Raw genomic sequence first — 23,434 nt, 5'->3', positions numbered from 1 at the left:
AAACCATTGCAGACTTGTGGCGGACAGTAACGGCAGTCGTAGAAGGTCCTCAAATAGTTCCGGATCGGGCTGCAAAACCTAACGCCCCTCCGACGGGCAGTGATGTGTGTATCGACGGAGCGCCTCACATACACCGCGTGACGGTGGAGGTAACTCTTGCGACAGTCAAGGAAGGAGGTTTTGCAGAGGCATTGGTAATAAACACGTCTGTATCCCCTGTATCCTTAAAACACGGTGTTAGATTATGCCAGTGTCTAGTGTATGGGAGAAATGTCGCCCCGGAACCAGCTGAATACCCTTCAGCCCAAGTCTCAGGCATAACCTCGGCGTGTCAGGCTTCTCCCGAACAAGACACAGCTAGTTTAGAGGCATTCCTAAAAGTTGCACACTATTCCGAAATTAAGCCAACCTTAGTCCAGCTTCTGGAACATTATCGGGGGGCGCTTGCTCTACCAGGCGAGCCGCTTGGAGTTACGCAGTGTGCTGAACACCACATTAAGTTAAAACCCAATACCAATCCTGTATATATCAATGCGTACAAGCTCCCCCACAGTCAGAGGGAGGTTGTGCAGCAACATATATCGGAAATGTTAGAACAAGGTGTCATCAAAGAATCGAATTCCCCGTGGAATTCACCCTTGTTTCTGGTTCCAAAGAAAGACGGTTCTTATCGCCCTGTGATTGATTTCCGGCGTGTGAACACCGCGACCGTGGATGATCATTTTCCGCTTCCCGTTCTTAGAGATCTTCTGATGTGTCTCGGTAGAGGAAATAAAGTCTTTACGAGTCTTGATCTGGTCAGTGGCTACTGGCAACTGCCCATGGCCCCCGAGTCACGTGAAATAACGGCTTTCAGCACGCCTCATGGCCACTATGAGTGGACGAGGATGCCGTTCGGGCTCAAAGGAGCTTCCTTGACCTTCCAAAGGACAATGAACAGTATTTTTGGTGACTTGCTGGGCAACTCTGTCTATGTGTATTTAGACGACATCATCATAGCAAGTAAAGACGTGCATGCACACATGGAAACACTAAAAGCAGTCCTACACAGACTTCAAGAGATCGGATTAAAGCTCAAAATCACCAAATGTGAATTTTTAAAGACTCGGATCAAGTTCTTGGGGCATGTCGTGGACGAATTCGGCATCCACATAGTGGACGACAAAATAAAGGCTATTGCCGAGTTCCCTCAGCCAACGTCTGCGGACAAGGTACGGTCTTTCTTGGGTGTCGCAGGTTATTACAGGCCTTTCATTAAGGACTTCGCTGCACGCGCGAGTCCCCTAACCCATCTTTTAAAGAAAGACGTACCATTTCAGTGGCTCCCAGCTCAACAAACGAGTTTTGAGGATTTAAAGAAAGCGCTTACACAGGCTCCGGTCCTTGTCTTTCCGGATTTCAAGGACCCCTTTCAGCTTTGTACCGACGCTTCGGCTAGTGGACTAGGAGCCGCTCTGATGCAAACAGATAAGTCCGGCAAAAAGCATGTGATAGCGTTCGCCAGTCGAGTACTTACAGCTCCGGAGAAGAACTATTCTGTTACCCACCTAGAGGCTCTTGCCATTGTGTGGGCTCTGAAGCATTTTCGAGACATAGTGATGGGGTACGTAATTGTGGTGTATACGGACCACGCGGCCATAACTGATCTTTTCAAGGGAAAAAACCTACACGGTCGTCTGGCAAGATGGTTCTTAACGATCCAAGCATACAATCCGGAGATAAAATATATCACCGGGAAAACAAATGTGGTCGCAGATGCCTTATCTCGGAATATTCCGATAGGCGCGATTACCACCCCAGAGGTCATCCACAACTTCACTTCACCTGAGCTACACACTGCTCAGCGAGACCACCCTGTGTGGAAGAGGTTAATTTACGCCCTCGAGTCGGGAGACGAATCAAACCTTCCTGAATTGCCAGTTCCCTTTTCACAATTCTTCCTATCAGAGGACAACCTCCTTTGTAGGTCATGGCCAACCAAACCGGTACCTATAGACCAACTGGTCATCCCAGACAAATACGTCCCCGTGACGCTTAAGCTGGTCCATAACACACCCATTGCGGGTCACCCAGGAAGAGACAAGACGCTATCTGTCACCAGACGAAAATTCTACTGGCCCACATTACGGGTTGATGTAGAAAAACATGTCGCACATTGCGTCGTTTGTGCTAAGCACAAGGGGTCCGTCAAAGGGCCAGCACCTATGTTGCAATACCCAGTACCAGAGGCGCCATGGGATGTTGTTAATATAGACTTATTACAGCTCCCCCAGAGCCAACATGGTTCGCGCTACTTATTGGTGTGCGTCGACCAGTTCTCTAGGTTTCTAGTTCTAGCGCCTCTCAAGGACAAGACAGCCACACGCGTGGCCCATGCCCTCGTGACTCACGTGTTGTGTCCACATTCGTCTCCTCGAATTCTTTTGAGTGACAATGGCACCGAGTTTAGGAACTCAGTATTGAGCGAAATATGCGCTCAGTTTAACATCACGCAATCCTTCATCACAGCTTACCACCCAGCTGCTAATGGGTTGGCGGAGAGGGCTAATAGGAAAATCTTACAGGTCCTCAGGCCTATCGTGAACGATCTCCACGATAACTGGGAGGATTGGCTATCGCATATAGCCGCTTCCATAAATACGTCGGTAAACGACTCTACGGGGAAGTCTCCCTACTACATCTTATATGGGGTGGAGAAACGTCTTCCGTACGACTTCCTAACAATCCCACAACAACCTCTCTACAACATTGATAGGTACGCACAACAGCAGATGCATATGTTTTCCAAGATACACTCAGAAGTTAGGTGTACGTTAAAAGCTACGAAGGTTGAAATGATGTCAAAACAACACAAACAGGCCGTCCCGGTGAATTTCAAAGAGGGTGACACAGTCATCATTAAGCAAGCGGAAAGGAGTACGAAACTGGGGGCTAAATTTGTGGGTCCTTACCGAGTTGTTCGGAATGTCAGGGGAAATCGGTTCGAGGTTCTCGAGTCGAATAGTGGAGTCAGTCTAGAAGTTCACAGTGATCGTCTGAAAGTAATTCCCTCACCTTTGGACCTTGATATTGGTACTTCCCCCTCAGAGTCAAATGTTCAACAAGATAATCCCAACACCCATAGCTATAACTTTAGACCACGGGTTTAAATACTTCATTCCCACCACTTTCAGATCATGATGTTGCGTTTTCTGACCATCTTGTTGTCCCTCGGCTCCCTGCTTGCACCAACACCCATCCACCTGAAGCCTGGTGCCCTCACGGCACACATAGGAGAGGTCTTCCTCATAGAAGATGTGCTCATCGTAAAATATCCATATACTTCCTTGACCAATACCACGGACACAATCAGGATAGTCTCAGAAAAACTACTCGGCATGGCAGACGCCATACGGGCTACCAAGACTAGGGAATCAAAGGCACCTTCTAGTACCAACTCTCTGAATCTTTTTCAACTACTGGAGGATAGGATTCTGTTCTTACGGGGAAAAGTTGATGAGGTAAACATGGATTATAGTTTTCACTCAGTTCACTCTCGGGTAAAGAGGGGGTTGCTTAACATCGTTGGGTCCGCCTCAAAGTTCCTTTTCGGTACGGCTACCGACTCGGACGTGCGCGATTTGCGGGACCACTACGCTCATGTACTTTCTTTTGCTGCTCGAAATCGCAGGGTGATCAACGCCAATTGTAGAAAACTTGCGCAATTGCATACTAACATTGAGGAACTGCTAGAGCAGACAAATAAGATGGTAGAGGTTATCAACATAGTTGTCAAACAGATCAACCAGGTGAATCAGTTTATCCTCCTAGATCAGGCCTTGCATGTATTGGAAAACGTCATTAACTCCGTCGCAACGGCAAATCAGCAGGTTATTAGCAACATGGTTGATGCAGCGCACGGTAGAGTCACACCTGCCTTGTTCCCTCTACACGATTTGAGAACGACTGTCCAGATCGGGTATCAAAATTATAGCCTAACGCCCTTATTCACCCCGGACATGAGCCAATATTTTTACCCCTTGATTGAGTCCAGCCTCACCCCTGATGCCATAATCATTCATGTTCCATTTCAGACGGCGGACGTGTTTGAGGCACACGAAATTGTCCCGTTCCCTTTTTCAGCAAAGGACAGTGTGTTAGCCCTGGACACGTCCCCGTCTCTTGTTCTAATCGCGAAGGATTTCGCTCTGTATTCAACGGGTAGCTACTCACTCTTGCAGTATTGCAAGGAGACGGTCTTCGGGCGATTCTATTGCTCTGCGTCTCTCTTTGCCTTCCTTCCAGTTCGGGGAGGGGTATGCGAGATCGCCCTCACCCGCGTGAACGCATCTGACGCTCTTTCCCTGTGCCCCTACAAGCAGCTAACACCAACGCCTGTTTTCCATAAGAACTTTCAGGGTCTGCATTATTTTTATTTCCCTCAGTCATTCTATGTATCGGTCATCTGCCCGGAGGGTACCACTTATCAACGGGCTACTGGTCACTATGCCATAGCGGAAGCATGCTATATCCGCTCCACTAACATAACAACGTACCCGTCCCGGATCCGTCCGGTTTTCACGGCCAATATTTCCCATCGAGTGTTTCCTCTACGGTCTCTCGATGACATTCACTTCTCCAGCATCTCGTATGTGACTGATTCCCTTAATTCATTGTCTTTCGCAAACAAAACAGAGTTTGCGGAAACCCCGGAGGAAACGCTGCCTGATTATTTGGATCTCCCCTACCTGTACCCTGGATTTTTTGTACCAATGTTTCTGATGTTCGTCAGTCTCGTCGTCATGTGCTACCTTATTAGGAGGAACTCTGTCCTGCACGATTATTTGGTTGTGCAGACACGGCGACGGGATGCAGGGAGGCCACTGGCAAGGTAGTTTTTCCTTTTCTCAGACAAGTCAGGGGACAGAAACCTGGCTGCTCCTATACTTAACATTGTACTGTGTTTCACTACTTTTTGCCAAAAACATACAGGCCAGTCAGTATTTCACTGCTGCTTGACTGTTGCTGCTGTCGTATCCCTAGCACATCATGTCAATGCTGAATGGCTCTGGTACCCCTTCAAATACATGAGACGAGCAGCCTATGATGTCATACACCAGTTTATCTACCACAGTTAATGTCATAGTTATATAGGCAGGCGCCTGCGTATCTGTGGTGCCACACGTGTGGGGCACTCAGGTGCTGGGGGAAATGTCATTGTTATGAAGGGGCAGGGGTAAACCAGTGTATGCTGTGAGGCCTTGGTGTGGAAGTTCCCTGTCTGAGCTGTGCAGCTCATCCCCCATACAGTGAGGTCCTTTTTTACTCCCTCAGGGGCTGTGCAGCTGAGAGAGTGGTGTACATGAGTGTGAGTGTGTGAGTAAGTGTGTGCCTGTCTTGGCTACCACCCTTCATTGGGGGAAGACAACCAAGGTATTTAGATAGATTGATAGTCATTGACAGATAAACATTAAAAAAAAATTCTATATCAAATATGCAGTTCACTGCTATGGCCAGTATAGCTGCATTCTGTGAGCACATAAAAAACTAACTAATATAAGTTTTACATTAAAAGACATAACAACTAAAAAAAATTACCAGTCTGCCGCTGCTCATTCTTGCACTTGGCAATGCGAGGCTTTGATTTTTGTTGTACGTTGTACCAACGCCTCTCACAGTCATCCTGCGTACGGGGTCCACTCCCAGGGAAGGCACTGTCAGGGTATAAATGTGAAGCAAGTTTCTTAATCGTTTCACTATGGCATGCTATTTATTTTCCATACCTTCTCCAATAACATTTAATACATGCTGTGATGGAAAGCTAAATCAGTACCAGTATTTTATTTACATGCATCATAAGACATTAACTTTTTAGTTGTTATGAACATGGCCATAAATACTACTTTTCATTACCTACTTTTCTAAAATGCTTTTCTCTAAGTGGGATGATATTACACAATACAGCTATACAAAAAAAATCAAAGCATTAATCTTAATTCCATTCGTTTGAGTACTTCTAACCTAACATTATATCACCAGAAACTGTTTGACCAATGCTATCAAAATAATATTTTAATCTTACTTTACCATTCTCATCAAATCTACCTATTCCGATATAGTCTTAACATAAAATACTTGTAAAAGTGTTGAGAGTCTGGCATGCCCAACCCAACCACCCCCCCCCAAAAAAATCTAAATAAGGAATAAATAAAATAACAGGTAAATATGACTTGACTAATACTAACCCCCTTTCCACCCTAACAAACTTGGGGACCTACCATGTTAGGTTAGGACGTGTTAGGTAGGACAGGTTTAGCAGGAGTTGGTTTAGTTATGTTAGATTGTTGAGGGAGTGGGGGTTGCAGCAGAAATGGTCATGATGATGCTATTCATATGGAGCAGTAGGAAAAAGTATGTCCTGTTTGGAAACTCTGTGGTTGTGTTCGTATACAAAAATACCCATTTGACGAGGTTAGGTTAGTTTGCAAGTTACTTGAATCATGGATATGTGAATATGTAACAAAAAAAATAAAAGCGTTAACCTTAAATTCATTATCTTGAGTACATTCCAATCTAACATTATATCACCATAATCTGTTTGACCAATGCTATAAATATACTATTTTAATCTTACTTTACCATTCTCATGAAACCTACCTATTCCCATATAGTCTTGACATAAAGTACTTGTAAAAGTGTCCATAGTCTGGCATGCCTAGCATCCCCCCACAATAAAAATAAATAATAAACAAATAAAAATAAATAAAGAATAAAAAAAGGGCATGTTAAATTAGGATGTGTTCGGTAGGACGGGGCAGGTTTGGCACTTGGGGACCTACCATGTTAGGTTAGGACGTGTTAGGTAGGACAGGTTTAGCAGGAGTTGGTTTAGTTATGTTAGATTGTTGAGGGAGTGGGGGTTGCAGCAGAAATGGTCATGATGATGCTATTCACGTGAAGTAGTAGGAAAAAGTATGTTCTGTTTGGAAACTCTGTGGTTGTGTTTGTATACAAAAATACCCATTTGACGAGGTTAGGTTAGTTTTCAAGTTACTTGAATCATGAATATGTGAATATGTAACAAAAAAAATAAAAGCGTTAACCTTAATTTCATTATCTTGAGTACATTCCAATCATACATTATGTCACCATAATCTGTTTGACCAATGCTATAAATATACTATTTTAATCTTACTTTACCATTCTCACAAAACCTACCTATTCCCATATAGTCTTGACATAAAGTACTTGTAAAAGTGTCCATAGTCTGGCATGCCTAGCATCCCCCCCCCTCCCCCCCCTCCCAATAAAAAAAATAATAAACAAATAAAAATAAATAAAGAATAAAAACAGGGCAAATATGCCTTAACTATCTATACCAAGCCCCTCTTCCCCCCAACAAACTTGGCATGTTAAGTTAGGATGTGTTCAGTAGGACGGGGCAAGTTTGGCATGGTTAGGTTTAGCTATGTTAGGTTGTTGAGGGAGAGGGGGTTGTGGCAGAAATGGTCATAATGAAACTATTCAGATACAGAATAAAAAGGTATGTTCTATTTGGAAGGTCAGTGGTTGTGTTATTATGCAAACAATACCCACTTGATTAGGTTAGGTTAGTTTGTAAGCTAACTGAACCATGAATATGTGATCACTAACCTTGTTACAGCTTCTGCCACTTCAGTCCACGCTCTCTTCTTATCCTCAGGGGTGATACTCTTCCCATAACACCCTCTGCTTGTACGTATTTTTTCTTGAATTTGATGTAGGAAGACCGTTTCATCTGGCGACCAATTAAACTTACTCCTTTTCTGCGCTGGTTCTCCGGCCCATAGGTGTGGTCATTGGGGCAGATGACGTGGTTATGGTGCGGTAATTTCAGCAGAGCAAGTCGTGACGCAGGAGGGGAGATAAGGGTATTGACGAGTGACGGAGTAAAAGCAGCCTTGAGGCTGCTTCTATCTGCCACAAAACTTAATATTTTCTTGTGTTTGCCATTTATTGTGTTTCTGTTGTACATTTATACATGTTTTCTTTATTTTTCTTTTGAAATATATACTTAATTCATGTCGGATGTTTACGTTTTGCACAGAGGCGTCCTTAGCAACGAGCCCGCCATAAAGAAGAAGATAATAGTAGCCAGGATTTGCTAATACTTACACTCAAAGTTGACGAGGATGGCTTTTACTCTTAATAATTTGAAACTATTAACTTTGACGAGTAAACTATTAACTTTAAGAGTAAAAGTTAATAGCTCTCGAGGATACGGGCCCTGGGCTCATAGAGTCTATACTGTTCTGCACTGTATCTCAGTGACATGGTGGTGTCCAAATGAAAATCCTGTAGAATATTTCTCAAATATCCAGGTTTAACAAGTCGCGTTGCTTGATAAGTCAAGACAAATATTTTGTAGACTCTGCGTGCCTTGATGGGCAGCCAATGCAAGTCTATGAGTGCAGGTGTTATTCTCTCACGGGGGGGCAGACCCTTACTTAGCCTTGCCTTAATGGGCAGCCAATGCAAGTCTATAAGTGGTGGTGTTAAAAAGTGAGTTACAATAATCCAGCTTACTAGTTACATGATTATATATAAGCATCTTCACGGTCTTATCATCCAAATATTTCTTGACAAAATATTTCTTAGATGGTAGCCTGCCGTTCTCACCACCTGATTGATCTGGTCTTTGAATGATAAAGTGCAATCAATGATCACACCTTTTAACAATCATAGTGTCATCTTTAATCTAAAGAGTGGAAACATATATAACTGACTTACTTGACTTAATTGTGTAGGTCGTATCGACCCCTTGCTCTCCAATCCATACCAGCCTCCATCGTTCGTCTCCATTCATCCCTGTCAGTGGCGATGTTCTCGACCGTCGGTAGTGGGAGACCTGTGTCTTATGGTATTTGGTCCTTCCATCTTTTCGGTGGTCTTCCCCTTGGTCTGGTTCTCCTAAAATCTCCATCATATGCTTTTTTAACATAGCTTGCCTCTGGTTTCCTAACAATGTGACCAAACCACCTCGGCCTTTTCTTCTTGATGTTGTCAGTCATGTTGGTTGCTATGTTAAGTTCTTCTCGTATCTGCTCCCTTCTCATCCTGTCCCGCAGAGTCACTCCTAGCAGACTTCTTAAGCACCTCATTTCAAATGCTTCTAATCTTTGTGTGTCTATTGCTCTTAATGTCCACGTTTCCGGAGCGTATATGGCAATTGGCAGAATAAGGGAGCCATACAACCTTGTTTTTAACCTTCTGCTTATGTCTCTCCTGTTCCACACTCCTGCTCTCAATCTACCAAAGGCTGCTGAGGCCAGTGCTATTCTCCTCTTGACGTCCTCTGTTGTGCTCGGCACTACGCTGCCCAGGAAAACAAAATGCGGTACGTTGTCTATTTCCCGTCCTTCTCTTTCAATACGTTCTTGTTCCAGTGTCATGATCTTACACTTGCTACTGTTTATCTTCATGCTCCATTTTTTGCAAGCATTTTCCAGCTCCCTCGTTGATAGTTTCAGCTTGTCGAAAATTGCTGACAGAAGGGAAGTGTCATCAGCATATCTGATGTCAATGGATAGAGTTTCGCTATATTGTAAGTTCTCATCCAAGCTTACCAATTCCCTCATAATAAACTTGAGAAACAGATTGAACATCACTGGTGAGAGTAGGCAGCCTTGTCTAACTCCAACATCTACTGCAAACCAGTCAGTGATCATCCCACTAACTGTTACTGCACATTCAGTGTTGTCGTACATGTTCTTTATTATTCCAATAATCTTGGAGCTCACCAGTACTGACTAGCATTTTCCACAGTGCTTTTCTCCAGACTGTACCAAATGCAGATTTGAAGTCTATGAAATTGAGGTGTAAGGGGACGTTGTGTTCTTTAGCTTTCTCCATTACCTGTCGAACAACAAAAATTGCATCGACTGTTCCTCTCTCAGGTCTAAAACCAAATTGACTTTCACTCATTGCTGCTTTGATCTTCTCCATCATCCTATCTAGCATAATTCTGCAGAATATTTTGCATGGTATTGACATGACAGATATGGCTCTGTACATGTTCGGGTCAAGTTTATCTCCTTTCTTGTATACTGGGTAATGAGGATTTTGGCCCAGTCACTAGGGGTGGTTTCATCTTCCCAGATCTTTGTGAATATCTTGTGAAGGATCAATATCATAGGTCTGCCCCCAGCCTTCAGTACCTCCACATCTATATTATCATATCCTGGTGCCTTCCTGTTTTTCATGAGTATAATCGCTCTTTCTATTTCCTCTACAGAGATTTCCTGATGGCGTTCTAATTCCCCTGGCGGTATCAACCCAGCAAACAATGACTGGCGGCCCGCCGTTGGCTTAAGAGAGGCCGGGGGTGGCTGAATGCGGGCAGCCATGCCCCCGTTGCGCCTGCGATTGCCCGCTCTGGACTTAAACTTTCAGCAAGGTGTTTGTTAAGTGAAACGTCGATCGAATTTTCGGTTTGACGTATCTCAACTTACATGAATTACGGTAGTCATTGCCTTAAATGAATTACGTTGAAAAACATTTAAAACAAACTGAATTTCATAAGCATGGAAAATAATATATATAAAAAAATATATGTAAACGATATATTTTCTAACAAAGGTATTATGTAATTATATTTGTAAATGATATAAGTTTTCCTGATATGTATTAATTTCATGTCTAATGCAGAGAGGTTATGAATATATCACGCAGTTAGAAAGTCGAACATCAAATTTGCAATGTCAGATATTTAAGGAGGGCGCCATCCACTGATGCCTTTAGCTATTTTCCATGAGCCAGTACTGAAAATATTCGATATTTGTAACGGCTATCAAGGAGAAAAAGAACTTTTTGTGATGGCAACAATGTTTGTGTGCCATCACTTTACACTTAGATGTCTCAAAACTCCTTAAACATTGATAATGTAAAGGATCTGCTGTTGAAAATGCTAAAAACTGGCAACAGTACCGCACCGCGCCATCAGACTTGCCAGATTATCGTACTCAAAGCATCGTATATACTGGCTTCTGACCCATAACAATTATCCAGATGGAAGCCCCAATAATTAACCATTTTATCAATAATCTTATATGAAGCCAGTTTTGGGGGCGAAGAAGACGGTATTTAGGTCGTAAATCGGCAAACATAAGAGGATGAGCACGACAATCTAGTAGCGGAGCAGCGGGCCGGGCCATCTTCATTCTTCAAAACAAAGGTCTGGCGGGGCAGGACCGCCGCTGTACAAGAAAACTCTCTCACCTCAACAATAGGCAAGTAATTCTGTTTCTGTTGTAAGTCAAGCTTAGCATTTGTTCATTCTAGTGACGGAGAAGTTCAAAGTAGATGCCAAGACATGGCAGAAGAATCTTACTGGACAAAAAGGAGGCGAATTCCAATTGGGTGTCAGGTCAGGACGGCCCCAGACCACGACGGCCCACCACGACGGCCCCCCCTGACGGCCTCAAACCACGACGGCCCACCACGACGGCCCCCCCTGACGGCCTCAAACCATGACGGCCCCATTTTGATCTCCATTTTCCACGATTCACACTTGGCAATTTTTTGGCCTTAGCTCTAATTGCATTTATGTGCTAATTACCGTCAACTACCGTCAACTGACGTCAACTACCATCAACTACTGTCACCTCCCTCATGATTTAACAATTCAACACTTGTCACCAACTGTCGTCAATTGTGAGGATATCAATCTTCATTGATAACTAGAAATACATGTAAAAATCCCTACTTGTTATACATCCACCAATATTTTAATGAAACTTGTTTCAGTGTGTGTGTGTGTGTGTGTGTGTGTGTGTGTGTGTGTGTGTGTGTTTGTAAAGGGTGGAGTTGGAGGAAAGGAAAGAGGGAGATAGCAGGGAGGGAGGACTGGGAGGGAGTGTCTGGGAGGAAGGGTGGGTGGAGGGATGGGATGGGAGATAAGGCGACAAGCATGTGTGCATGTGTGTCTGGGTGTGGGTGTGTGTAATAACAATAACAATAATAATAATAATAGTAATATTATTGTTATAATAATAATAATATTATTATTATTATTATTATTATTATTATTATTATTATCACAAAAAAAAAAGATAATAATAAGCAGTGAAGGGCTGAAATAGGAAGGGAGGGTTGACACCAGTTGACGGCAGTTGACGGTAGGGAGGGAGGGGATAGGGAGGGTTGGAGGGAGGAGGTAGAAGATAAGGAGGGTGTGTACACGTGTGTGTGTGTGTATTTACCTAGTTGTATATTACAGGGTTCGAGCGGGGCTCATAGTGACCTGTCTCCATATCTATATTTGTCCAATTTTTCCTTGAATTTGTGCACATTTTCTGCTGTAACAGTCACGCTTACCATACATAAGTATGGTAAACGACTAGGAATACCACCCACAGTGTTTCCGAACACACTGAATCTGCTTCACACCTAATTGAAAGTGTTGCCAGTAGTATGATAAACACAAGGCTTCCAGGTATAAATTGACAGGAGTTGAATCCATCTAATCAGATCGATCCACTACTGCTCAGACAGCATTGATCAGCATGCCTCCAGTAAGACCTTCACAAAGTAAGGACACCCCTGCCTACTGTGTCTGCTGTGACAGAGTGGTTACAAACCGACAGCATGCCTTGTGTTGTGATAACTGCTCCCAGTGGCAACACAGATTGTGTAACAGTGGAGTTAGTTATGCTCAATACCAACTGATGAAGAAGGGTGACCTCAACATACAGTGGCATTGTTGCAAGTGTAAGTGTCCTGCAGATTATTTGGCTCAGCTGGAAGACTTTACCTTGCCAGTTGGTGAAAGCACACATACAGACCTTCACAAGCGAAAACAGCCTGATAACTCAAGACGACACAAGTGACCATCAGCTGCCCGACCTGCAACCTGCACAGAACACTGCCATGGAGTCTGCTTCACATGCTGCCATTCATCTAAGCAACACCAGCAACAGTGATGACGGCACTTTCCACATAACACACAGTTTTCAAATTCCTCAAGATATTGTAGAGGATGCATTACCAGATCTTCCTATTGCAGACATCTCGGCCAGCGATGAGCCACACGTCACAACTTACCAGATCATACCAGCCGGCACACTCAAAGGAAAACCTCTCTTGGTTGACAGCAATGGTTATTCGTACAACATCAAAGCTAACAAGAATGGACATCCTGGCAAAACTACTTGGCGTTGCAGCATCCGGAATCGCACCTTTACGTGCAAGGCCACTGTCTTACAAAAGGGCAACACTTTTACTCCAGGGCTCCATGACCACGCTCATCAGGCAGAACCAGGGAAGCAGAAGAACTACGAGATTGTGGCTGATGTCAAGCGTAAGGCGTCTGAAGATGTGTTCCGTTCTGCCAGTGCCATTGTTGAAGAAGTGATGACCAGCCAGTTACAACCTACTGATCCAGAGCCAAGTCGTCCTGCACCGGGCCTCCTTGTGAGACGGGCCAACAGACTACACCAAGCATTGCGGCCTACAGATCCACAAGATCTGCACTTCGAAGTAGCTGTTAACTTCATACCACAAGATTATCTCCGCAATGATATCGCAATGGATGGGGCAAGACATTTGATTTTTGCAACACAAGCACAACTTGACATCCTGGAACGTGCCAAGACGTGGTATGTTGATGCCACCTTCAAGATCGTCGCCGCCCCATTCCACCAGCTATTCTCCATTCATGCTTTCATCAAAGGAGATGACAGTGACATGAAGCAAGTCCCACTTATATTTGTGCTGATGTCACGCCGTAGGAAAAGGGATTACAAGGCTGTCTTGGAATCTATCCTTAACATGGTTCCAAACAATCACGTCAAGAAGGTTGTTGCTGATTTCGAGCAAGCCATTTGGAGAGCCTTCCGTTACATCTTGCCAAACACCACCATCCAGGGATGCCTATTTCATTGGGCACAGTGTATCTTTAGGAAGGTTCAAGACCTTGGTCTGGCGGTTGCATACCGTGAAAACGGTCCAATGCAGAAGTTTGTCAGGAAACTCCTCGCTCTCCCATGTCTTCCTGTTGAACACATTCGTGCAGCCTTCAACCAGCTCAGCAATGAACCATCGACACCAGCCGTAGCTCCACTTCTAGACTACATCCGAGACACGTGGATTGAAGGAGACCTGTGGCCGCCAACTTCATGGTGCATCTTCAACCAATCAACAAGAACAAATAATGATGCAGAGGGTTACCACCGTCGCATCAATGAGAAAGCCCGCAATCAAGCCCACCAGCTCTACAAACTGATCCCCCTCCTTCATGCAGAGAGCTGCCTTGTTCCTCTTCAGGTCCAGCTTGTGAAGGAGAAGAAACTGAAAAAGTATCACCGTAAACGTGCTCAGACCACCCAAGGACGAATTTTAAGCTACTGGAGGCAGTACGAAGAGGGAACCCTGACAACATCATCCTTACTCAAGAAGTGTTCCAGGTTAACTGCTCCCAGTTTGTGATTAGGCCTATGTATGAAATTGAGAGAATTATATAAATCATATGTGAGCCTACTTTTGATGTAAAAAGAATATTTTAGTTTTAGGCTACTGCTTTCATTGGATATTTAAATTTAACTGTTTTTTAAATCCCCATTGTTTGTCTAACAAAGGGCCGTCCTGGGAGGCCGTCGTAGAGGGCCGTTGTGGTTGAGGGCCGTCCTGACTAGAATTTGGGGCCGTCCTGGGGGGCCGTCGCGGAGGGCCGTCGTGGTTTGGGGCCGTCCTGACTAGAATTCCTGAAATTGCGTATGTCAGCACATTTAGATTTCCTTCAAAATTCCTCAGTAAACCAAGATGTTGACTTGTATGACACTAACCAACAGTTATCTGAGTCGTGTGCTCACAGTTCAGAAAGCGAAGTGTTGAGTTTTGATCATTATGAAGCTGCAGGAACCTCTGATGTAGGTTTTGAGGAAGCCCAAAATCCATGTCTGGACAGAGATTGTTATTCCTCTCCGCTTTCTGATAGCTCAGAAAGCAACGGCGATATTAATGTATATGAAACTGATACTCATGACAGTGTTGCAGAGCAGTTGTGTCCCAAACTTGCAGAATGGGCAGTTAGCATCAAATTCCACAAACTGCATTAAGCAGCCTTCTTTCTGTACTAAAAAATTATCATCCAGACATCCCAACGGATGCCAGAACTTTGCTTAAAACACCAAGCCAGTGTAATGTTAAGGAGATATCCGGAGGCTCGTACCATCATTTTGGTGTTGAAAAATCTCTTGTAAGGATTTTATCCACTACAGAAAGTGTGGATACCCTGAAAGATTGTACATTTATTTCATTCCAAGTAAATATTGATGGACTTCCCTTGTTCAAAAGTTCAAACATACAATTCTGGCCAATTTTAGCAAGAATTAATAACCCACTTCTGAGTAGCCCTTTCATTATTGGATTGTTTTGTGGGAATCGCAAACCAGAAAACATTGTTGAATTTTTGAAAGACTTCGTTTCAGAAATGAAAGTGATTGATGAGCAAGGGATAGAAATAGAAGGACTGGAAAAGAAGCTGGGAGTTAATATAGCCTGCTTTATTTGTGATGCCCCTGCTAGGTCATTTGTTAAGCAAATTAAAGGACATAATTCATATTATGGCTGTGAAAAGTGCAAACAGAAAGGATCTTGAATGGGAAGAATAGTTTTTCTTTCACTTAATGCACCCACTCGGACTGATGACGACTTTGATACCATGATCCAAGAAGAGCACCACGATGCTAGTCACCATTAATAGATCTTGGAATTAAAATGATTAGCCAGTTTCCATATGATTATATGCACCTTGTTTGTCTTGGGGTTACAAGAAAATTACTTGGGCTTTGGATTAAGGAACCTGTACAAAATAGGTGCAGAGTTGGAAGAAATGTAATTAATAGTATATCAGAAGATTTGCTGAAATACTGGAAATTTCTACCATTTGAGTTTACAAGAAAATATAGATCACTTGCAGAAATGGATAGATGGAAAGCAACTGAATTCCGACAATTTCTGTTGTACAGTGGGCCAGTGGTCTTGAAAAACAAGTTACCTGCAGACAAATATGAAAATTTCTTAGATATCTCTGTTGCAATATATTGCCTATCAATCCCCTTTTACAGTACCACACATTGCCAATATGCTCATGAGTTACTGTGCACCTTTGTAAAGGATTTTGGTAAGATATATAGTGAAGAAATGCTAGTTTATAATGTACATGGGCTGTCACACCTAGCTGATGATGTTGCACATTTTGGACCACTTGATAACTTCTCAGCCTTTCCCTTTGAAAATTTCTTAGGAAAATTTAAGTCTATGATTAGGAAGCCCAATTCTCCAATTCAGCAGATAATCAGGAGATTAAATGAAACACAGAATTTTCAGCCAGTTACAGTAAAGAAAACTGATACTGACAAACAAAATGGCATTCCAAAGTATACGCATGAAGATGGACCATTGCCAGAAATCATTGGTGACTTTTTTCAATTCAAAAAGTTCACATATAGGAATATGAAATTCACTGCAACTTGTGGAGATAATTGTGTGAAAGTTGGATCAAATGTAGGCTTGATAAGGAACATTTTGACTAGAAAACCATGCAATGAAACACTGGTTCTGTTTGAAGCTTTCAACAGTGTAACTAGCTTCTTTCAAAATCCTCTTAGTTCATCAGATTTAGACATATACAAGGTGTCAAAACTATCAGGAAATTTTGATATTGCTCCAATTTCAGAAATACTGACAAAGTACGTAATGCTGCCATATAAAAAGAATAAATTTGTGATCATTCCACTGATTCATCAGTATAATACACCATAATTAAATGCTAAAAAAAAAGTGACTTCATGCATTTTGATCTTAGTATAGGTGCCATGTTATACATCAAGATGTTTGCATTTAATTAAAGAACAGTACAGTAAGCCATCAATGTTTCCTGATTAGTTCATTGGTATGTTTTGGTTTATTAGGCTATCAGAGTATTGTATGCATCAGCACATACATTGCTAGAGTTTATATAATTATGAGGTGCTGCAAGCTGAAGGGGAAGCAAGTGCCACCCCTGATAAGAGTCATATTCTTGTGTATAGCACTATCTACTTACTAAACGTACATTTTTCTCAACTCTTTACCTAATTAACGGCTGATAAGCAAAGTGCATGAAGCAGGACCTATAGTTATCTTATGTATGGGATTATTCTTACATAATTGTTGATGACATTGTTGTATGCAGTAAACTGGTTCCAGTAACTCTTTAATGTGTTGGGGGAGCACATCAAACTAGTTTCTGGTAAAGTTGCTTGCATCCTTTCAAATATTTCAGATAAATCATTGCCTAAAATTTCAGGTGGTTTAAAGTCCACCAATTTGTTGTAAGTAACTTATCTCATGAAGGCACATTCTGCTTGCTGCTCAGTCTGAAAATCTAAAGAAGTCTAAGACATTCATGTAATGATTGCAGTATCAGAATATGCATATTTAATATAATTTCAGGAAATTAATTTGTATATTTAAGTAGTATGGTATGTACCGGTATATACAGTACTCTGAGTCTACTGGTTTGTAGGTTTAGGTAATTAAGATTTTATACAATATGTAATAACATTTAGTCAGTACATCATTATTATTAAAAATTCTCAAAATTTGTACATATTATACTGTAGTCCAAATACGTTCTGGCTTTGTGTTTTTATTTGCAGCGGATTGGTGAGATGTTTTACGTGGTGGAATTCAGTGATACACAAGATGTTGCCGTCATTCCATCAACATGGTTAGAGGGCAGAGATGAAGCAGTTTGGCCAAATTACTTATCCACAACTCGAATAAACAATGCAGTTGTAAGCAAAGAATTACCTAAATCTGAATGGAAGAAATATTCCATAAAGATCATGTACATATCAGGTGAGTATGCACATATCTGGAACTTTTTCAATGAACACCAATTCTACTGTAAGCAAATTCCCACTGCTCATTAAAAAAAAAAAATAAATAAATAAATAAATAAATATATATATATATATATATATATATATATATATATATATATATATATATATATATATATATATATCTATATATATCTATATATATATATATATTTTTTTTTTTTTTAAGAAAATACTTCAGCCATTATTATGTTTACTTTTGGTTGTGATTTAGCTATGTATAATGGCTGCTTGCTGTTTCTCCAAGCCCACTGTTACTTCATGTAGATGAAATGGTAATCATGACTTCTCTATTTTCATACAGATTCTTACGAGAAGGCAAGAGGGAAACTGAAAGAAGCAGAGTATCATTCAGATCTTCAGACTGATCTACTTACTGATTTTGATGATGAAGGTGTGGGGCCGTGTTATTCAAAGAGAAAACGAAAGTACGTACAGTAAAATATGAAATGCCTTGAATACTTTGATGATGTATATGGTTGAGGTGTGGCATGTAATTAATGAAAGGGTTCCTTACACTACGTAGGTCAGACTCTTCATCATTATCTGCATCAATTATATGAATTTCCAGGCATCCAAGAAGGTACAGTAGCTCTGAAAGCTCTGAGACTAGAAAATCTGTTTATACTTCAAGCAGTGACAGTGATGAAGACATCAGTAGAAAGACAACAAAAGCAAGACCAGCTCCACCCAAGATGTCTGCACCAAGCCTGGCATCAGCAAAATTTACATCTCCACATGAAACCCCTTCTACATCAAATCTGGTTGAGCCACAGCCTCCGTCTCCAAATGAAAGCATAATAGGTAAAAACATAAATGGACATTGAATTCTGTATGGGCACCTCTAAATGACAATGTACATATTTACTATATTGTAGCTTTTTTCAAGTTGATGTCAGGGAAAATCTGTACGGTACTAATAGTTTTTAATAGTATATGCAACCATTTGTGATTGTATACTTATTATTTTTGTTTTATGTAATATAATTAGATATATACATATGTAGGTAACATGCATTGCATTTACAGCTCGTGAGACCAGGATCTTGATGGTGTTGGAGGAGCTCTGCACTATCCTCGAGTCCCTCAATGTGAAAATTAACAGACTGCTAAGAAACTCCTCCGTTGAAGAGCAGGATCAGGGGATGCTGGAGGGAATACATTTCCCTTTGAATGACAGAAATGATATTGCTTCACTTGAATCCAAGCTGCTTGATCCCAGTGAAGAGAAGAAAGTTGTAAGTAAATTAGGGAGGAGTCAAAAGCTTTTTGCCTCATCAACTCCCCTCCTCTTACTCACTGTTTTCAATCTCTCAATCACCATCACAATGTTGCATCTCTCTATTTTCTACTGTTATTTCCATGGTTACTGCTCTTCTGAACTTGCTAACTGCATGCCTCCCTTCCCTCCTGCAGCACAAGACTTTGTACTTCCCCTCAATATTTCATCCTTTACACTTTATTTTTATGTCCTCGGCCACCCTCCCCTAGATGTAAAAATAAAATAAAAAATAATTATCCTTGCATGGGAAGGAAGGATTTTAAAGGGTGAATATGGAGCTAAACAAGGAGTTTTCTTGAGGTTCTGAAGAGTGGGATGTAATCTGAATGTACATATTATTTTAAACTATAATCTGAGTGTACATATTATTTACTTTAAACTAGTTTTTGGTGAACATAGGAGTGATGACTATTTGTGAATGATTGTGTTAGGTTAGGTATAAGATTTTTCTTCACCATATCAGATTGCACATTTTTGTGATAGGGGGTGCTAACCTCCAAGACACAGTGAGGCGCATTCTTAGGTATGCTGTGACAAACTCCTTGGCTATGCAGTACAACTGGTGTGGCAAAGGAGAGAAACAGAGCTTTGGCATCTTGAAGTTGAAGGACACCATTGTCAGTAAGTATAGTAATCAAATTTGCTTGAATCTATCTATCTATTCTATTCTCTAACGCCTAGCCTTCCCCCTAGGGGGTGGCCACGGCAGAAAAGCCTCCACCTCTCCCTGTCCATACACTCCCTCCTTGCTTGCTCCAGTCCTCCTCATCCACCAGCAGTTCTCTCACACATGTTCTCCTTCACCCTATCCACCCATCTTCAAGTGGCCTTCCTCTCCTATTACGACCCTGAATTTCACTTACATACACCTTTTTTACAAACCCATCACGCTTCATCCTTTCAACATGGCCAAACCGCCTCAATGTATTCCTCTTCACTCATTCCACCACCCCACACTACACTCCACCTGCATGGGTTCCCATACCACACCTTTCATACACACTCATTACTCACACCCTCCCACCTTGACACAGTTCTCATCTATATCTGCATATTTAACACACTTTAGATTTCTCTACCTCCTCTTTATCAACTTCTCTGTTTATACACTCGCTTTCTACCTGTTCCACACCCATATTTGTCACTATTGCCTCACTTGTAGTCATCTCAATACTCAAGGAATAAATCTGAGTGCTGTTTCTTTCATGTGATATATCAGTAATATTTATTTACTGTTATTACTATATAAGCCTTGTTAAGATGGTAGTCCAAAAGTAAGTGTAGGTCAGGGAACCAAATCCTCCAGGTTTCAGAAACTGACTATACTTATTACTTAATAAGGGGGTAAATAGGAACTAATGAAAATAATTATTTTGACAGAAAGTGTGCGCAAGCATCCAGACTATAGGCATTCAACAGCAGCCTCTGTCGAAATCATTATGAAAGAATGGTTCCGCACAGTCAGAGACCGTGATGGAGGGCGACGAAGGAGAGATCGAAGTGCTCCAGACCACTAAAAACAGTGTGAACACACAGAAATAATACTGAGGCTTTGCCTGGTCGCAACCGTGAGTGTTATGCGTGCAGCACATAACACAGATATCCTGTTAATAACTGAACTTTGGAAATGTTTGCAATTTCTACTACCTCACCTACATACCTGTGTGAATACATGAAATACCTCAGTCATTAGTACAAGTAGACTATAGTCTATTCACTTCCTGATTCCTACCCAAGCCAATAAGAACATGTCACTGTATGTAAGAGGGAGGGAGGGAGACCACACTGACCAACCGGACACCTGCCTCTCTCTCTCACCCACAGTGATGTGCATAATGACCACAAAACCTTCCTTTTCCTTTCTTACATTGTATTTTGTCTGAAATCTGAGGGTACCATCATGTTCAGGAGTTTTTTTTGTACAAGAACATATGTTTTGTTCCAAATTTAGCTTAAAAATATCTAAAAGGACAAGTTTCTGCTTTGATGTCAGACATTATATAAGAAGCATTACCTGCATCATGTTGAGTTACTTACATATGTAGATTAATGAATGACATGTACCTTGCCCTAGTCAGAACTGTAACTCTGCAGGAGCCACTCAGTTGCCGAGAGTTTGGAAACAAAATTTCCTGTGATAATATTTTTTGCAATTGTATGTTTAAGCTGATTTTGTGGTGACCTGATGTTTAAGAATAATACTCAACTTTCTAGATAGATAGATAGGGAATTTTTAATCCCCTGTACACATAGATGTTGGACTTAAAAACTTTTTTTTTTCTGGGCTACAAAGCTGTGTCAAGTGTCTGGCATGAGAGGGCCACCTCCCTTGTAAAGGTAACATTTACCCTAAATACTGTAAATAGGTTGACAAATTTCTCTACATCTGACGTACTTGTAATACAGTAGGGTAAGTAGGTCTTGTATTATCACAGAATTGTATTTTATTTGATTTACTTCTGTATTATTCTGGCATCATTAACTTGTGCTCCAGTCAAACATATTTCTTTGAGCTGCATTATGTACTATATATATATATATATATATATATATATATATATATATATATATATCTATATATATATATATATATATATATATATATATATATATATATATATATATATATATATATATATATATATATATATATATATATATATATATATATATATATATATATATATATATATATATATATATATATATATATATATATATATATATATATATATATATATATATATATATATATATATATATATATATATATATATATATATATATATATATATATATATATATATATATATATATATATATATATATATATATATATATATATATATATATATATATATCTATATATATACAGTTATAACTCAATATACACAAGTGACAGGTTCATAATTATTTTGTACAACAAAGCTATGCTTTAGGGCCGTATTACAAGTCAAACCCGAGAAGTTTCTGGTCCCTACAAAGGTCGTTTAGGGCCGTATTACAAGTCCCATCCGAGAAGATTCTGGTCCCCACAGAGTTATTCATCCCAAATTCTGTAGGGACCTGAAATTTCTCAGATTGGACTTGTAGTACGGCCCCTAAACCGACCTTTGTAGGGACCCGAAACTTCTCGGGTTTGACTTGTAATACGGCCCTTAGTTCCAAGTTATCAAAAACATTGTTGAGTTCATATGTATGGAGAATGCTATGAATTAATATATATTCTGATAGTTCCTACATATTTTGTTTGAATTGAACCTTTTTAGTGTTTTTGGACCATTCAGTTATAAGCGGGTTATGGCAGTAATTACCACGTTGGCCCTCCGTAAGCAGCCCTCCGGAGAACCGATGAGCAAGACTGGCAGCAGGCCTCCGTCAACACCCTATGGAGGGCCGCTGGTTTGACATACGGAAAGCCTGCGGAGGGCCGCTCTGTTTTTGTTTGCTGGGAAGTAAATGTCATCTAATGCTCCTTCGTATGGGAATTCTTTGTTAAGATGCTCGGAAAAGTGATCTTTCCAACACTTACGGACTTCCTCACTTTTTATATGCTTCCCTCCATCCTTGTCTTTGATTGCAGTTATTGGTTTCTTTGGTCCGGCACATGATCACTGATGTTGCGCAGACTACGAAACTTTCCAACTTCTTATCAAGGCATAATACACAGGTCAGGGCCTAGATCCAAGAAGCGTTAGCGATCTCGTTAACCGTGATACCGATGAAAACATTCGTTAATGGCATCCAAGAAGCTAAACTATGACGTCACAGCGTGGTTAACTTAACGAGAGCCCCAGCTCCCTCGTAAACATAACGAAGTTCATCATGATAACTTATTTATGATTTTTTAGCATTAGATATAGGTTTTAGAGTACACAGAGCAAATTTAATTATTAAATGATGATCTGTGCACACTGCACACGACTAAAATATCAACACAAGCGCTGCCTCGCTGCTGCTTACCTCCTCCCCGGCCCGTGCCCCGGCCCCCTCCCCGGTAAAGAGTGTCACTGTCACAAGAAAATCTGGGATCTCTGTAACGGTCCGAATGTGAATGAACGAGAGAATGTGAGTAAGTCAGTGAGTAACAGAGTAAGTGTAAGCGAGTGCATGAATGAATGAGAGAATGTGAGTAAGTCGGTGAGTGACCGAGTGAGTAAGTGTGAGCGAGTGGGAGAGTGAATGAGTGAAACGAGTGGGAGAGTGAATGAGTGAATGAGTGAAAGAGTGAATGGGTAGTTGAGGAATG

General features: G+C 41.2%; 1 protein-coding gene across 1 annotated transcript; it reads left to right on the top strand.

Annotated features, from left to right (window-relative positions):
* The first annotated feature begins 14,696 nt into the window (after nucleotides 1-14,696).
* Nucleotides 14,697-18,332, top strand: LOC126989740 (uncharacterized). Its single transcript, XM_050848350.1, has 2 exons — nucleotides 14,697-17,859; nucleotides 18,208-18,332. Exon 1 carries the CDS (start codon nucleotides 15,733-15,735, stop codon nucleotides 16,777-16,779), a length of 1,047 nt encoding a protein of 348 aa, XP_050704307.1. The 5' UTR covers nucleotides 14,697-15,732; the 3' UTR covers nucleotides 16,780-17,859; nucleotides 18,208-18,332.
* The last annotated feature ends 5,102 nt before the right edge of the window (nucleotides 18,333-23,434 follow it).

The sequence above is a fragment of the Eriocheir sinensis genome, unplaced genomic scaffold (assembly GCF_024679095.1).
Source record: "Eriocheir sinensis breed Jianghai 21 unplaced genomic scaffold, ASM2467909v1 Scaffold1282, whole genome shotgun sequence".
Taxonomy (NCBI): Eukaryota; Metazoa; Arthropoda; class Malacostraca; order Decapoda; family Varunidae; genus Eriocheir; species Eriocheir sinensis.
Note: the sequence above shows the minus strand (reverse complement) of the source record. Positions and strands in the feature narration are given on the sequence as shown.

Coding starts and splice junctions, on each gene's coding strand:
- LOC126989740 (XM_050848350.1), top strand. CDS start 15,733: ATGATTAGCCAGTTTCCATATGATTATATGCACCTTGTTTGTCTTGGG.